General features: G+C 37.0%; 1 protein-coding gene across 1 annotated transcript in view; it reads right to left on the reverse strand.

The window, feature by feature from the left end:
- Positions 1-18,567, reverse strand: part of TTC6 (tetratricopeptide repeat domain 6) — a 188,555-nt gene that overhangs the window by 128,217 nt on the left and 41,771 nt on the right. Inside the window, 2 exon segments of the mRNA XM_044918209.1 lie at positions 234-443; positions 8,477-8,569. Coding sequence (XP_044774144.1) covers positions 234-443; positions 8,477-8,569 — 303 coding nt within the window.

The following is an 18,567-nucleotide window of genomic DNA, read 5'->3' on the forward strand; positions in this document are numbered from 1 at the left end:
GAGGTTCCTTCCCTCCTTGCAAATGTGTCTTCTCTCCCCAGAGTTGTAATCAGGGTTAAGACTAAAAGCCCTCAACACACAGATGTCCCCTTTTCGCAAATGAGCAATTTGCAAATAGAAGGCCCTTTTTCAGGGTGAACCCACCTCCATGCTGTGGCCCTTGCCTGGTCCATTTCTTCACACTTGCACATCCCCAACAATCGTAGCTCTTTCCAACACAAATAGTGCTTTACCTTTAAAGATGCCCGTTTGGCTGCTTTGGAATCACCTGTGGGCTGTTCGTCTTTCAAAGGTTTACTGGATTCATCTGCTGGTCGAACTTCCAGAGTTTCCTGAGATTTAAATACTGTGCTTTCTGCTTCGGAGACTCCCCACTCTAATACATCCTCTTGTTCAAGCTGGAAAATACTTGAGATAGCTTTGGGAAGTTCCTCAAGCACATTCTGTGGGAAAACACAGATGTACAAGAATGTTCTTCTTATTGGTCCTTCCAAAGTTTTAAGTCACACAATGTTTTTTCTAACCACAAAATGATGATTAAAATGCATGATTGAAATTAAGCAAAGGTAGTAAGTTTCCTCTGAAGACTTAGAAAGAGAAATTCAAATTGACTTAAGAACAATGTAAAGCCTAGCAAATTATTTTCTCTGGCTCGTGTCTCAGAAAATATAGCTCCCCCACAGTTACTATGCACCAACTCTAAGGAAATCATAAGACACCAATCTTACCCTGACTTCACCCCATACTCACATAGATCAAGGCCCACTGAAACATCTGACCTCTGAGGTTCTTTGGTCCTGAGAAATGGGATTTCTGCTAACCAGATGCTCTTCCAGAAGCCTGACTCCAAGTCCTCAAAGAAGAGCTGACCCAGAGGTCCCAAGAAGACCACCCAGATATCCCTGCTCCATAACAAGCCCTAATGAAAAACTCTCACAAAATATCACTCTTAAAACTATTGTGTTCCGGGCGCCTGGGTGGCTCAGTCGGTTAAGCGACTGCCTTCGGCTCAGGTCATGATCCCGGGGTCCTGGGATCGAGTCCCGCGTCGGGCTCCCCGCTCTGCAGGGAGCCTGCTTCTCCCTCTCCCACTCCCCCTGCTTGTGTTCCCTCTCTTGCTGTGTCTCTCTGTCAAATAAATAATAAAAATAAAATCTTTAAAAAAAAAAAAAAAACTATTGTGTTCCTTAAAAATGCCTCACTGACTTAATCTCACCAAGTCTTAGGTAAAGTATCTTTATAGCCATATTTGGATATTACCTAATTTTAAACCAAAACAATTTGGGATTATGGAGTACTGGCAGTTAAAGCTTCACTGCCTCAAATTAACAGATGATAAAACCATTCTGATTTATATAAAAATCTGAATTCTAGAGAATGACTTGAAAATGCAATTACATCACTTTGTTCTTTGATACATTCATTTGCGAATAAGTAAAATAAAGGGTAAAGATGTCATACAGCACCAAATACTATATATCTTTATTATGCAAAAAGGGATGGCTAAACCAAGAAATTTCCATTTGTAAAATGAAACTTTAAGCCAGAGCTCATATTTCTATAAAACTACTTATTGGATGGTGCTATGAAAAGAGTAAAAGCTTTGCAACTAGATGGGACACTATTCAAATCCTGGATCTGTCAATTAATGAAAGTATGATTTTGGTCAAGTTACTTACCCTTCTTAGCCTCATTCTCCTCATCAGTAAAAAGGGGGTTTAATAAAATCTTTTTCATAAAATAGCAGAATAGATATATTCGGGAAATATGTGTTTTGGGCCCTGTGCTTTCTATGGCAAGCTCATTCGTGACATGCTCCATAGATTTGGCCCTGTTAATCATTCCCTTCCTTTTTTTTTTTTAATTTTATTATGTTATGTTAATCACTATACATTACATCATTAGTTTTTGATGTAGTGTTCCATGATTCACTGTTTGCGTATAACACCCAGTGCTCCATGCAGAACGTGCCCTCTTTAATACCCATCACCAGACTAACCCATCCCCCCACGCCCTCCCCTCTAGAACCCTCAGTTTGTTTCTCAGAGTCCAGAGTCTCCCATGGTTCTTCTCCCCCTCCAGTTTTCTCCCACTTCATTTTTCCCTTCCTACTATCTTCTTATTTTTTTTTAACATAAAATGAATTATTTGTTTCAGAGGTACAGGTCTGTGATTCAACAGTCTTACACAATTCACAGTGCTCACCATAGCACATACCCTCCCCAATGTCTATCACCCAGTCACCCCATCCCTCCCACCCCCCCACTCCAGCAACCCTCAGTTTGTTTCCTGAGATTAAGAATTCCTCATATCAGTGAGGTCATATGATACATGTCTTTCTCTGATTGACTTATTTCACTCAGCACAATACCCTACAGCTCCATCCGTGTCATTGCCAATGGCAAGATGTCATTCCTTTTGTTGGCTGCATAATATTCCATTGTATATATATACCACATCTTCTTTGTCCATTCATCTGTCAATGGATATCTTGGCTCTTTCCACAGTTTGGCTATTGTGGACATTGCTGCTATAAACGTCAGGGTGCATGTACTCCTTCGGATCACTACATTTGTATCTTTGGGGTAAATACCCAGTAGTGTAATTGCTGGCTTGTAGGGTAGCTCTATTTTCAACTTTTTGAGGAACCTCCATACTGTTTTCCAGAGTGGCTGCACCAGCTTGTATTCCCACCAACAGTGTAAGAGGGTTCCCCTTTCTCCACATCCCCACCAACATCTGTCGTTTCCTGACTTGTTAATTTTAGCCATTCTGACTGGTGTGAGGTGATATCTCATTGAGCTTTTGATTTGGATTTCCCTGATGCCGAGTGATGTTGAGCACTTTTTCATGTGTCTGTTGGCCATTTGGATGTATTCTTTGGAAAAATGTCTGTTCATCTCTTCTGCCCATTTCTTGATTGGATCATTTGTTCTTTGGGTGTTGAGTTTGATAAGTTCTTTCTAGATTTTGGATACTAGCCCTTTATCTGATATGTCATTTGCAAATATCATCTCCCATTCTGTCAGTTGTCTTTTGGTTTTGTTGACTGTTTCTTTTGCTGTGCAAAAGCTTTTTATCTTGATGAAGTCCCAATAGTTCATTTTTGCCCTTGCTTCCCTTGCCTTTGGCGATGTTTCTAGGAAGAAGTTGCTGCAGCTGAGGTCGAAGAGGTTGCTGCCTGTGTTCCCCTTTAGGATTTTGATGGACTCCTGTCTCACATTTAGGTCTTTCAACCATTTTGAGTCTATTTTTGTGTGTGGTGTAAGGAAATGTTTGCAAATTCCTTTAGTTTTTGTTTGTCCTGGAAGCTTTTTATCTCTCCTTCTATTTTCAATGTCAGCCTAGCTGGATATAGTATTCTTGGCTGCATATTTTTCTCATTTAGTGCTCTGAATATATTCTGCCAGTCCTTTCTGGCCTGCCAGGTCTCTGTGGATAGGTCTGTTGCCAATCTAATGTTTCTACCATTTTAGGTTACAGATCTCTTCTCCTGAGCTGCTTTCAGGATTTTCTCTTTGTCTTTGAGACTCATAAGTTTTACTATTAGATGTCGGGGTGTTGACCTATTTTTATTGATTTTGAGGAGGGTTCTCTGTGCCTCCTGGATTTTGATTCCTGTTTCCTTCCCCAAATTGGGGAAGTTCTCTGCTATAATTTGCTCCAATATACCTTCTGCCCCTCTCTCTCTTTCTTCTTCTGGGATCCCAATTATTCTAATATTGTTTTGTCTTATGGTATCACTTATCTCTTGAATTCTGCCCTCGTGATCGAGTAGTTGTTTATCTCTCTTTTTCTCAGCCACTTTATTTTCCATCATTTGGTCTTCTATATCACTAATTCTCTCTTCTGCCTCATTTATCCTAGCAGTTAGAGCCTCCATTTTTTATTGCACCTCATTAATAGCCTTTTTGATTTCGACTTGGTTAGATTTTAGTTCTTTTATTTCTCCAGAAAGGGTTTCTCTAATATCTTCCATGCTTTTTTCAAGCCCAGCTAGTATCTTTATAATCGTCATTCTGAACTCTAGTTCCAACATCTTACTAATGGCCATATTGATTAGGTCCCTGGCAGTCGGTACTGCCTCTTGTTCTTTCTTGTTGAGGTGATTTTTTCCGTCTTGTCATTTTGTCTGAGGATAATAGATGAATGAGAGAATAAAATGCTAAAAGGGTAACAATGACCCCAGAAAAATATACACAAAACAAATCAGAAGAGACCTGAAACCAGGGGAAAAGAGAAAGAAAGAAAAAAAAAGAAAAAGATAAAAAAAAAAGAATATGATCAAATATGATCAGGCTGGTAAATAGATCAGTGCCACACATGAGATTTTGGGTGTATTTTGGTCTGTTAGAAGAAAGTGCCTCCAAAATTTTAAAGAAAGAAAAGCTTATATATGTACAAAAATAAGGGTAAGTACGATGAAGGGATGGAATATGACTGTAAAGATGAAAATTATAAAATATTTTATAAAAGGAATTGATAAGATAAGTTAGTTGAAAAAAGAAAGAAGAGAAATTTAAAAAAAGGGGGGGGGAGAGAATGTGATCAGGCAGGACACTAGAACAAAGCCATACACTAGAGATTTAGGGTATATTTTGGTCTGTTAGAAGAAACTGTATCCCAAATTTTAAAGAGAGAACAACTTTTATATATATATATATATACCAAAAATAAGGTTAACTACTATGAAGGGATAGAATATGACTCTAAAAATGAAAATAAAAAAGATTTTTTTGAAAAGGGATTGATAAGATGTTGGTTGAAAAAGGGAAAAAGAATAATTCAAAAAAAGAAAATCAAAAAAATTAACTTTGAAAGACTAAAGAATCAGGGGGGAAAAAAGCCATGAGTTCTATGTGCTGTATTCCCCTAGCACTGGAGTTCTGCCATTCTCATTGATCGGTAAACTTGGTCTTGGCTGGCTGTTCTTGCTGATCTTCTGGGGGAGGGGCCTGTTGCCGTGGTTTCGAAATGTCTTTGCCAGAGGCGGAATTGCCCCACCCTTGCGGGGGGCGGGCTAAGTAATCTGCTCGGGTTTGCTCTTGGGAGTTTTTGTTCCCTGCAGGCTTTCCATACAGCTTTGGAGGAGGAGAGTGAAAATGGTGGCCTCCCAGTCTCCACCCTGGAGAAGCAGAGAACTTGGGGCCCTACTCCTCAGTGCACCCCCAGAGAAAAGCAGTCAATCACTCCCATCTTCCTGATCTCTGGCCGCACTCTGTGCTCACCCGGCCTGTGACCGAGCATTTCTATCTCTGGCTCACCACCCCGTGTGGAGTCTCCAAACCCAGCAGATCCCTGCGGTGCGCTCCCGTGCTGCTCCTCCTGGGAGAGGAAGGGGAGTCTCCACAGATCTGCCGCTTGTTGGGTCCCTCCTGGAAGAGCAGTGGCCCGACTGTGCCATGGACCACGGTTTATGGCAACCCTGAGCTGAGAGCCCACTCCTTGGCCCTGTCTCTGCAGCTGGCTTCCCTGCTCTGGATATCTGGGAGCTCTACCACACTCAGACACCCCTGGTCTTTCTGTGACCCCGAGGGCCCTGAGACCACACTGTCCCAGCAAGGGTTCCACCCCCCACTTAGCCACTGGAGCAACGTCCCTCAGCTGAGCCAATTTCTAAAAGTTCTGATTTCGTGCTCCGCAGCTCTATCACTTGCCAGAAGCGGCTGATGGAGGCCCCCTCCCCTGCCGTCTATCTTCCCAAATATTGCCTCTGATTCACTTCTCCACACATCCTACCTTCCAGAAAGTGGTCGCTTTTCTGTTCAGAGAATTGCTGCTATTCTTTTCTTCGATCTCCTTTGAGTTCATAGGTGTTCAGAATGGTTTGATCCCTATCTAGCTGAATTCCTGGGACCAGATGAAATTTAGGTCTCCTATTCCTCTGCCGTCTTGCTCCTTCCCCTCCCTTTCTTTTCAATTGCCCTTCTTCTCCTGGCTTCAACACACACTCCCAGGGTTCTGGTTTGGGAGAGTGAACAGATGAAGGTACCACTCTCCAAAATAGAAAACGGAGGAAGAGGAGCTTGAGGAGAGGGCAATGACAATCCTGTAGCTGCAACTGACCCTTTTCAGGACTCTGCCCAGCCTTCCTTATGCCACCAAACCTTTACTGATCCTGCCATCACTCTGTGCCACGTCTCTCTTTCAGCATGCATCACACTGTATTGTAATTGTCTAAGTAATCATTATCATAATCATAATCATTGACATATATGAGCATTATCTCATTTAAGCTTAATCTTCACCACAACTCCATGAAGCAGGAACTGTTTGCAACCCCATTTTGTGGATGAAGAAACTCAGGCTCAAAAAGTTAAGAAACCTGCCCAAAGTCACACTGAGAGTAAGTAGCAGTGCTCTGTTTGAACCTAGACAACCTGAATCCAAACTGCACTCTCTTACCCTCTTTCTCCTACTTCCAATCAACTAACACTTCTCAAAGTGGGGTCCACAGACTCCTGACAATCTTTGAGACCCTTTTAGGGGATCTGCAATGTCAAAGCTATTTTCATAATACTACTAAGCCTTATTTGCCTTTTTCACTGTGTTGACCTTCGCACTGATGATGGAAAAGCAGCAGTGGGTAAAACAGTGAACCAATACTTTTCATATGATTAGAACATGAGATTACAAAAGTATGCAGGGGTTAAAGAGCCATTCAAAGAGCAAGGTAGACCAATGGACTTTACTATAATGATATACAGTAAGTTAATTTATCTTGTTTCAGATTCCTCATTGCAACTCATCTTTAAGAAACTACCACTTGCACAGTTTTGGTGTATTCATAAAGAATAGTATCCATAATTATGTTAAGAAGCTATTAAAATATTATTCCCTTTTTAACCTGTATGAGACCAGGCTTACATAATATATTTCAACCAAAAGAACATACACAACACATTGAATGAAGAAACAGATCTGAGACTCTAGCTCTCTATTAAACCAGGTATTATACAGATTTGCAAAAAAATGTTCTTGCTAAATTTTGGGGGGATACTATTTTTTTCTAAAACAATATATTATATGTTCATATGTAATTGGCTTATTATTTTAAATGAATGAATAAATATTTTATATTTCTCTCAGTTTTAATTTCTATTATGGTAAACATTGGTTGATACAATTCACATAAACAAAAACTCCTTTGAGTCCTTAAAATATTTTTCAAGAGTTTAAAGGCATCCTCCAGTAACTGGGTGATAGACATTAAGAAGAGCATGTGTTGTAATGAACACTGGGTATTATATAAGACTGATGAATCACAGAGCTGTACCTCTGAAACCAATAATACATTATATGTTAATTAATTGAATTTAAAATTTTTTTAAAAGAATATTTAAACTCTAAAAAAAAGTTTAAAGGCATCCTGAGACCAGAAAGTTTAAGTACTTTAAAATGTTAAAGTGTAGTGAATGGTTTTAAGTCAGATGGTATTAATGAAGAATTTCTATTTTTCTATACCTGATTAATCTTTTATTTTCAGTTTACTATACCTATTAGAAGCTTACATATCAGAGGTTTCGATATCTACCTGTAAATGGTGTTCCCTAGAGGAAGCTACCCCAGATGTCAGTTTTAAGTCCAAAGCATATGTGGGAAGGCTTCAAAATTGATGTATATACATATTAGCATCACACATGCGGGGGTCCTGAGGTAAGAGATGAGAATACAAAGCAGAAAAAGGCAAGGTCTCAACCCAGAAGCATTTCAAACTCTGGTAGTTCAACCAGTTGCAGAAACTCTAACATCATAAGATCCATGGCTTTTGTGAAAAGATTCCATATATTTTCTAACCATAACATATGATGATAAAAATGAAGTATAATCTGAATTTTTATATGTGTGGACTCATATTTCCAGGAACTAAAGGAGCTTGCTATTTAACAATATTTTACAAAGGAAATGATCATGGTGCAATGATTTGTTTTATGTAAATGTGGATTTCTATACACAGGGAGACATGTTCTATCCATAGCGAATATATTCCAGATTGCTCTGAATCCTATAAATACTTTGCCAATGATGGACAAAAAGGAAGCTTTATTTCTGAAACAAACTTCAGTCACCAACAGTCCATATTTCTCTACAAAATTTTCCCTCATCAATGCTATAAACAATTTTGCTAGCTAAATAAAAAATAAGGTGATGCTTTCTTACAAGCTAATAACCTTTAATTAACTCTCCAACTACCTTCTGAATCTAAATGCCTAGACCAGAGGAATTGTTAAAATCTTTCCCTTCAGAAATGAGTTTGAGGCCTTATCTCAGAAGGTCTATGATACGCAGCAATGGTGAGCGAAAACAACCAAGAGTCCCGATGTGATATTGGATTAGATGTTCTTACAGCTAAACACACTTCTAAAATAAATTAGGGGAGGTTTTGTTTTTTAAACTATCTAGATAAGCATTCAAGCAACAAGACACAGACCACTACTTCAATATAGGCAAGGAGGATTTTTATTAAAAACTTTACCATTTGAGGTTCCTCAAGATTTATCTGTAATCCTTGTTCTGCTTGCACTTGAGATGGCTTGTGACAGTACACTTTCCCCATTAAAGATATATCCTTGAAGAAGAAAAATAAAACAATTAAAATAATGCCAGTTTTTAAAATCATAGAGGTGTATTAGTCAATGCAGCAAAATTCCAGACATTTCAACAGTGAGGAATATATAAAAGAGAAATTTAAGCTAGGTAATATTATGTAGTAAATAGGAAGTATAAAACAAAAGATACAATAAAAATATTTTGTCCATTATTCCAATTTCATGGCTTTTTAAATTATTGATATCTATAGATATAACATCAGATTTAATAAGACAATTAGGTAAAGGTACAGATTCTGTAAAACACTGCCATTGAATGGCTGCACAGAAAGAGAAAATCAAAACTAAAATTTAATCTAACCCAAAGCAAGAAGGAATATGAATATACTTTAAATTTTAATGAGTATAACTGTTAATATCATTTTTATCATTACTAATGCTAATTGCTATGATAAAATCTAATTCAGCTGAAGTGGTAAGAAGATAGCACACCACAACATCTAACAACGAATAGAAATAAAGAGACCCAGCTCCTGCCCAAACTGTAAAGTCGCAGACCAGGTATCAACAGGCAAGTTATTTTGCTCCTCTTCACCTCAGTTTTATCATCTTTAAAATGGGGATTCAACTACATAACTTTTGATAGCCCCTTTCTCCTCTAGACTTTAATAACATCAATAGCAAGATATAAACATTCATTGTAGTTTAACACACTACTTTTTCTTTGCTTTATTGAAAAGATCCAACTGAGGCTGTTAGCTTCTACTTCAGCCTTTCTAACACAAATAACTATAAAATTGGGCAAAATATAAGAACAACTCTTTTTGGACTGGGCAACAAGCAGTGTACAACTATAATGACTATGATAACGGAAACCAAAAAAGGTTAAGAGGAAAATCAACCCAGATTTCTGCCCTTCACAATTCCCAGACCACAACACAAGGTGGGGGGAAACAACATAGAACCCAAGTATCTCACTAAGTTAAAGAAACAGATATTAGAGTGAGGGAAAGACAAAGAGGATAGAATCTGTAGGACATAGTATGGAGAGGAAGAAACAGCATAGAAAAAGAGCTCCAGAAATCTGCATCAGGTATTCAGTTATTGACTGAATACCAATCTGTTCATACAATAGTGAAACCCATGAGGGCAGACTGCTGGGGGCGGAGGAGACAATTACCAAAGAACTATAACCACAATTTCCAAAGCTCACACAAGGCTGGGAATCATCAGCTCTCCCACCAGACAGGCTGAATACATGGTACATTCATTATAAACTCAGAAGGGTCAGACATTAATAGTGGTACTAAATTAGCTCTAGAGTAAAGGCTTCTTAGGACTTTAACAACATTTTAAAATTATACTTGAAAATATCAAGCCAATCTTCAAGTAGTTTAACAGACTATTAGAACAAACTCCAACACTTTTTAAAGGAAGACAACAAAATCCCATATTCCACAACGTAAAATTCACAATGTTCAGCACTCAATCAAATTTTACTAGTCACATAGAGAAGCATAAATATGTAGCACATAACCAGGAGAAAAATCATTAGAAAAAAACCCAGAAATGATAGATATATTGGAATAAGCAGATAAGGATCTTGAAATTTCTAATATAAATATTAAAATGTTCAAAGATGTAAATATAATGAGGAGCAAATGGAAGATATAAAAACAGAATCAAATGGAATATCTAGATAAAACACATTATCTGAAATAAAAATTTCACTGAGTGGCATTAATAACAGAGTAGAATTATAGAAGAAAATATTTGTTAACTTGAAGACATAGCAATAGAAACAACATAAAATGAATCACAGAGAAAAATAAAAACTGAAATAAAATTAATACTCAGTCTAACATAATATTTTTTTTTAAAGATTTTATTTATTTATTTGAGAGAGAGAATGAAAGAAAGAGAGCACAAGAGGGGGGAGGGTCAGAGGGAGAAGCAGACTCCCCACCGAGCAGGGAGCCCGATGCGGGGCTCGATCCTGGGACTCCAGGATCATGACCTGAGCCGAAGGCAGTCGCTTAACCAACGAGCCACCCAGGCGCCCCTAACATAATATTTAATTAGAGTCCCAGAAAGGGCAGTGTGAAGGGAGCAGAAAATATTTCTACCAAAAAATGGCCAAATTTTTCCAAATTTGATGACAGTTATAAACCTGAGGCAAAAATTTCCATGAATTCTAAGCAGAAACACAGAAAGAACACCATGCCAAGCACATTATAATCAAATTAAGAAAACTAATAATAAAGAAAAAAATCTTATAAGCATCCAGAGAAACATTAACTACAAAGAAACTAATAATTCCTGGCAACTAATTACCACAAACTAACATTGCAGGCTTCCTATCAGAATTACGTAGGCCAGAAGACAATGAAGCAAAAATATTTAGAGTACCTATACTGAAAAATACTGTCCACATAAAATTCTATATCCAGCAAAAATATCTTTCAAAACTGATGGTGAAATACTTTTTCAGCAAAAAAAGGTGAAAAAAATCATTGCCATCAAACCTACATTACAAGAAATGTTAAAGGAAATTCTTTGAGTAGAAGCAAAATGATTTCAGATCAAAACTTGAATGCACACAATGGAAATAAGTAATAGAATTATTAAAAATGTGTGTAAATAAAAAAGATTTTCTCTTTTTAAAGATTTTTAAAAACAATGGATGGTTTAAATAAAATTAATAATGTATTGTTTTACAACATACATAGATATGAAGCATGCATTAATAATAGCACAATGATGGGAGAAAGGAAAAGAAATATATTTCTGTAAATTTTTTATATCATATGTGAAATGGCATATTATGTATAAGGATATAAGTTAAATATGCACAGTGTGAACTCCATAACACCCACTAAAACAATAAAGAGGTAAATAAGCTAATAGTACAAAATAGCATAAAATGCTTAAAAATATAATTAAAAGAAGGCAGGTAAAGAGGAGAAAAAAAACATAAACAAATGTAACAAATAGAAACCAAATAGCAAGATAGTAAATGTAAACCCAACCTTATCAATAATTACATGTGAATGGCACTCCAGTTAAAAGACACAGACTGTCACTGCAGAAAAAGACAAGATCTTGCAATACGATTGCTATAGGAAACCTACTTTAAGTATAAAGACACAAATAGGTTAAAAGTAAAAGGATGAAGGAAGTTATAACATACAAACATTAATCATAAGAAAACTGGAGTGGCTATATTAATATCAGAAAAGGCAGACTTCACTTCAAACAAGAAATACTAGCAAGATCATTTCATAATAATACAAGAGTCAAGTCTCTCAGAAGACATACAAGTATGCACTAATGACGATGCTTCAAAGGACATTTTTTTAAAAACTAACAAAACTGAAAAGAGAAATAGAAAATTTCATTATTATAGTTGGGAATTTCAAACCAAGACTATCTGGCTCCTGAAACTTAGCTTTTCATTAACATACTAACTAAGGACACCTGGGTGGCCCAGTCATTTAAGTGTCTGACTCTTGGTTTCAGCTGGGGTCATTATCTCAGGGTCCTGCGATTGAGCCCGGAATCAGGCTCCACACTCAGCATGGAGTCTGCTTGAGATTCTCTCTCATTCTCCCTATGCCCCTCCCACTTGTGTTTCCCCCACCCTCAAATAAATACAGAAATCTTTAAAAAATAAATAAAATAAATATACTAAATAACTAGAAATGTGAAATCCTGCAAAAAAAAATTCTTTACAACCTTTTAGGTTTATAAATATATCATTAAAGTATAAAAATCCAACAATAATGAACACCAAATTCAGGATATTGTTCACATCTGAGGAGGGAGAGATTGATTGGAAAGATGTACAAAGGGGAGCTCTACTTTACTTGTAATTTTCTATTTGTTTAAACAATCTGAAGTGAATATGACAAAAATATTAAATTTTGAAAAATCTGAGTGATGAGCACTTGTTCTATAATTGAAAATATTTCATAATAAAGAAATTTCTCAACACATTTCATGTAGGTAATGTAGCAATATCAAATATGGATAAAAAATATCTTAATAAAGAAACCTATAGTTTACCTTACTTGTGAACATAAATGCAAAAATCCCAATTAAAATATTTGCAAATGAAATTAATCAGCATATTTAGAAACAATAAATCTGGACCAAGGAAATTTTTTCCCAAAACTGCATGGATAATTCATTCCTAGTTCATAAAATTAACAGATTAACATGGAAATTCATATGATCAACTCAGTAACTGCTGAGGATAACCTTCAATAAAATTCAACACCTATATCTGAGTAAAGAGTAACTAGAAATAGAAAAAAACTTAACCCCAGGGGCGCCTGGGTGGCTCAGTTGGTTAAGCGTCTGCCTTCGGCTCAGGTCATGATCCCAGGGTCCTGGGATCGAGCCCCACATCGGGCTCCCTGCTCGGTGGGGACCCTGCTTCTCCTTCTCCCTCTGCCTGCCTCTCTGCCTATTTGTTCTCTCTCTCTCTGTCAAATAAATAAATAAAATCTTAAAATAAATAAATAAATAAATAAAATAAAAAATAAAAAACTTAACCCCACAGGAGATATTTGCAGATTCCTGCAAAATATATTTCATGATAAAACATTAGACAGATGAGGCCCAATGCAACATGAAAAGAAATAGTACATGTATAAATAACATAACAGAGAAGACCAAAATGTTACAATTAATAGATTATGTAACCATATATTTGGTGGAAAAAAGAAAATTAACTGAAAAAAACTAGCAGGCCAAAGCATATCCGATAAATTCAAAAAATAAAATTTCATACCAGCAATAACCAGTTAAGATTCCATTCTTAAAATAAAAACAAGCTACTAATATACAAAAAGAGTGAATCTCAAAAACATTATGCTAAGCAGGAAAAGCCAGGTTAAAATGGCATCAGAATAGCCAAAAATAGCATCTCCAAACCACCCAATAAAGTAAATATAAAGACAAAAATATATGAAAACCTAAAGTATTTGTCTAGTTAAAATCCAATGCCTGGGCTTTTTCAAGAATAGTTTCTTCTTTTCCATGGGCCATACTTCCTTGTTTATTTGTATGTCTCATAATTGATTGTTGAAAGACTTACAGCAACCCAGGGAGCACTTATTCAATGATTACTAATGAATGTAAGTAAGAACAGTGACTATTTTTAGTGTTTTAACTTGCCCTATTCCCATAATCTGCTATCCAGCTAAACAGTAGCCTTGAAAAATAAAGATAACAAAATAAATATTTTAGTAACTTTCAGCCATATGAATGTGTATTGGTTGTTTAGGGTCACTCTCAACCTATCAATAGTGATGTTATCAACTGGAAATGCCTGTGGGCAACCACCTGGGCCCACACTATTTGTGGTGGGCCCCCACAGACATTTCCCCAGCCACAGCAAATGTTGTGGCAGGACCAATCCTATAGTTCTTATTATGACTACAAAATGTACCTCAGCAACAACTGTCAGGGAACTTTGAAAAAACAAGGTTTATTACTTATGAATTCTAAAGGGTACATGGCATGCTCAAGAGCACACAGTGAGTTTGTGAGGAAAGAGAGAGAGAGGGAGAGCGAGCGAGTGCATGGACCTGGGGTACTGACTTTACTGGAGTTGAGGGTGGGATACCCAAGGTTTAGCAGTTTCACTCTTTATCAGTGAATTTAAAATATAAGTGTGGGAATTAAAGCACGGGAAGGAAAATGCAAGCAATCAGTCAAATGGTTATCTAGGCAACCAGAACTTTCCAAAAAAAAAGGAAATTCATGAGGAAGGTATCCTCGCTCTTTATTTACTTGTGTAGTTGGCAATGTGTTTATTCAAGATGGATGTCTTTGAAATGAATGCCTCAACAATCAAAAGCTTAATGTCAGGTACTTACATTACAATTAAAAAAAACCTAATTGTCAGGTGCCTATAGTACATTGATATGCACACCACAGGCTGTACACATGCTCAGAAAAGACTAGAAGCCCTAAGTTTTCACCTCTAACAACACTGAGGTTCTAGGCAAGCTGGAAGTTAGGACTAACGCGGGGTTGTAAATTGTCTGCCTGAGTAGTAAGATATGTCCCAACACACAAAAGAACCCCTCGGCAAAATCTGAGAGACACTGGTTCCAGGCATTCAAGAAAACCTATATTCAGTCATTACCTGACCACTAAGCTAACCAAGCAGAGACTTCAGTGGCCACACACAACAAAGAAAACAGACTTTACAAAATTAGTTCAAGAAAGTCACTAATTTTTTTAAATGACAACAATAAAAATAAGAACAACAAGAGAAAACAGCAATAATAACAAACCCTGGGGGAAAAGAAGGATCTTATTTCCACAATTATCACATTACATAATTTTAAATGTCCAGTTTAGGGGTACCTGAGTGGCTCAGTCAGTTAAGTGTCTGCTTTCAGCTCTGGTCATGATCCCAGGGTCCTGGGATTGAGCCCTACATTGGCCTCCCTGCTCAGCAAGGAGTCTGCCTCTCCCTCTCCTTCTGCCCCTCCCCCACCCAGGCTCATGCTCTCTCTCTCTCTCTCTCAAATAAATAAATAAAATCTTTTAATAAATAAATAAATAAATGTCCAGTTTATAACAACAACCAAAAATATATATATATGTGTGTATATATATATATATATATACATATATATATATATATATATATATATATATATATATATATATATGAGACATGCAGAAAAACAAAAAAACTAGATCCCTGGACTCCTGGATCATGACCTGAGCTGAAGGCAGTTGCTCAACCAACTGACTACCAAAACAGTGCCTTAAGAAATGTGAGAAAAACTAAAAAAACTTTGCCAAGATACAAAAATGGACTTGAATCAGAAATCTTGGATTTGGGACTAAGAAAAAAATCACAGAAAATTTTTAAAAGAAATACAATTACAGTAGTCCCTACTTATCCATAGGGGATATGATCCAAGATGCCTAAAACCATGGGTAGTACATACATATATATATAGTGTTTTTTCCTATACAGATATACCTATGATAAGGTTTAATTTATAAAGTAGGGACCATAAGAGATTACCAGCAATAACTAATAATAAAATAGAGCAATTATAACAATATACTGTAATAAAATTCATGTGTATATGGTCCCTGTCCCTGTCAAAATATCTTACTATACTGTACTACCCTTCTTGTGATGATATGAGATGATAAAATGTCTACGTGAAAAGGTGAAGTGAGGTGAACAACGTAGGCATTGCGACACAGCATTAGGCTACTATTGACCTTCTTTTTTTTTTTAAAGATTCTATTATTTATTTGAGAGAGAGTGAGAGAGAGCATGAGAGGGGAGAGGGTCAGAGGCAGAAGCAGGCTCTCCGCTGAGCTGGGATCCTGATGTGGGGCTCGATCCTGGGATTCCAGGATCATGACCTGAGCTGAAGGCAGTCGCTCAACCAGCTGAGCCACTAGGTGCCCTACTATTGACCTTCTGACAATATGTCTGAAGAAGGATCATCTGCTTCCAGACTGTGGTTGACTGTGGGTACCTGGAACTGCAGAAAACAGCCCCCAGGAAAAGGGGGAACCGCTGTTGTCTTTTGCCTAACATGTATGATAAGTTCTATCTCATCTCCCTGGGTCAGAAACGACATCAAGCAACATATTTGTCCATCTCTTATGTGGTCTGGCACAGTGTTGAGCAAATTTTTAAATACCTGAAAATTTACAAGGCCATGAGCAGTCCAACTTGACAATCTTGGATACATTTTTCATGTGTTTCACAGAGCAGTTTCTACCTCTGGTGTCTAACTTAGAATCCAGAATGTCAGAGCTGGAAAGAACTTGAAAAGATCAGTGAAGTCTGAAGGAAGCCCAAATTTCAGCCACTGAAACCAGAGCTCTGAGCCCCAAAGTGTGCTGAGTAGTATTCAAAACAAACAGAGTCCATGGCCTTTCCCCTAAACTGCTTCAAGCAGATGGACCCGCAACAGAAGCAGCAGGGTTCCTCTGGCCTGTTAGGCAGGCCCAGTATTTTTTTCAATCATCTTCAAAAGAAGAGAGGTGGGGAGAGCAACTTCCAGCCCTCCCCCGCCACTCTTCCTCATGCAATCCCGGTTCTTCCCCCAAAGGACATTGGCTGCAAAGACATGGACCAAAACAGTGTTTTTAACACTGTTTTTAACCCTTTCACGATTACATCAGCATTTATTCAAGGTGCCCTGCCTTTACTATGAAGTTCAAGTTTCAGAAAGAAGGAAAGAAAAGGCATTTTTATGGCCCTAAACAAATACTTGTCCACACAGGTTATTCTCTTGAGAAACTGCCCTGATTCGCATTGACTTTTTCTTGCTTCCCGCAGGCAAAACCCTGCCGGCATTGGCCTGTAGAATCCTGCTTACAGGCCCAAGAATGTGTCAGGGCTGCTTTGCAATCATTCTCAACCACATTTGACTTTTTTAAAAAACATTTTATATTATTGTTCTGGATGGCTGGACCCTGTATTCAGTAAACTGCCAATTCTAAAAAATATGATTAAAAAACCAGAATTTGAATGGCTGCCATATAAATTTAAATATCAAGATTGCTACAAACACTATAACTAAATATGTTGCTATCTTTTCCACAAAGTCCTAACAGAATATAGTCCATCCTTAAGCCTATTCAAAAAACAAAACAAAACAAAACAAAACCTACAAATATTTCCAGAATCACTGTGTTTCAAGTAGATTTCCACTTTTTATATCACTTTTCTGATAGGTGCCCTATGCCATAAAACTATACAGAAGTTTTAGAAAAAAATTATTGAAGCATTCATGAAAAGCTTGTTTAATCCAGGTCATTCAAGACAGATGCAATCAGAAAAATATTTCCAAAATATGATCAAGCCTGCAGGTCAAACAATGCACTATCCTTTACTCCTCGACATTCATACCAAGGAAGGCAACACATACCTGGGATTTTTTTTTTTTTTTCAGAAACCTATAGATAAATTTTAATGAATATGCCTGCTTCTAGGTTATGGTATCTACCATATCAGATATGACACTTCCTTTGAATTAAGCACTGACTATTTGGTGAATTAGTACCAGCTATGTGACCTCCATTGTGCTACAGTGCTTTAGGGCCAGGAATCCAAGAGAAATATGAGGGAAGGTTCTTTTCCTCAAGAAGTTTACAATCTAATTAGGAAAACTAAAACAATTGTTTTAATCCAAAGCAATGTATTCAAGCAAGCATAATTATTATGCACAGGATCCAAGTTCAACAGGGATTCATTCAGTTTATAAAGAGAGATGAGGTTAAGAGTATAAATACCAGAATATGCACCAGTTCCAATTATGCCATGAAAAATAAATTTGGGGAAGAGATGGATTGATGCTTGGGCTGGAGGCAGAGAAAGAGGGAAGGAAGAACAGTGGTTCTCATTTCATATCTTACTATAAGACCACCTGAATAATTATGTGCCTATGTCAATCGACTTTGGAAGTTCTTATACCTCTTTAGTTTATTTAGTTAACAGGAATTTGTAATACTAAAAATTCCAAGACACAATCTGAAGAAGGATGAAAACATTTTTCTTATCATTTCTCAAATGACACTAAATCTGAGAAACTATCAGTTTTTGCTATCCCTAAATCAAATAATAAGTTTAATTAATTTTCTTAAATGTCTTCTATTGTAAAATCATTCAAAAAATTTAAAACTCAACAAGTTAACATACAACTAACCTATCTTAATATTCAGCAAAAAAATTGTAGTAACATACATGCAGATCTTATTACAAAAAAGTTCTGGTAGCCAGTGTCCAAGATGGTCCCCAGTGATTTCCACCTCCTGTTATCCATGCCCCTGAGTAGTCCCCTCCCTCAGTGAATAGAGCTTACTTGTGTAATCAATAAGATATAGCAGAAATGATAGTATATGGCTATGTCATAAAAGATACTGCAACTTGCACCTTGCTCTCTCTTAGATCACTCACTCTAAGAGAAACCAACTGTTGTGTTAACACTCAAGCAGCAAATGAAGAGGCAACATGGTG

This window comes from Neomonachus schauinslandi, chromosome 9 (genome assembly GCF_002201575.2).
Source record: "Neomonachus schauinslandi chromosome 9, ASM220157v2, whole genome shotgun sequence".
Lineage (NCBI taxonomy): Eukaryota > Metazoa > Chordata > Mammalia > Carnivora > Phocidae > Neomonachus > Neomonachus schauinslandi.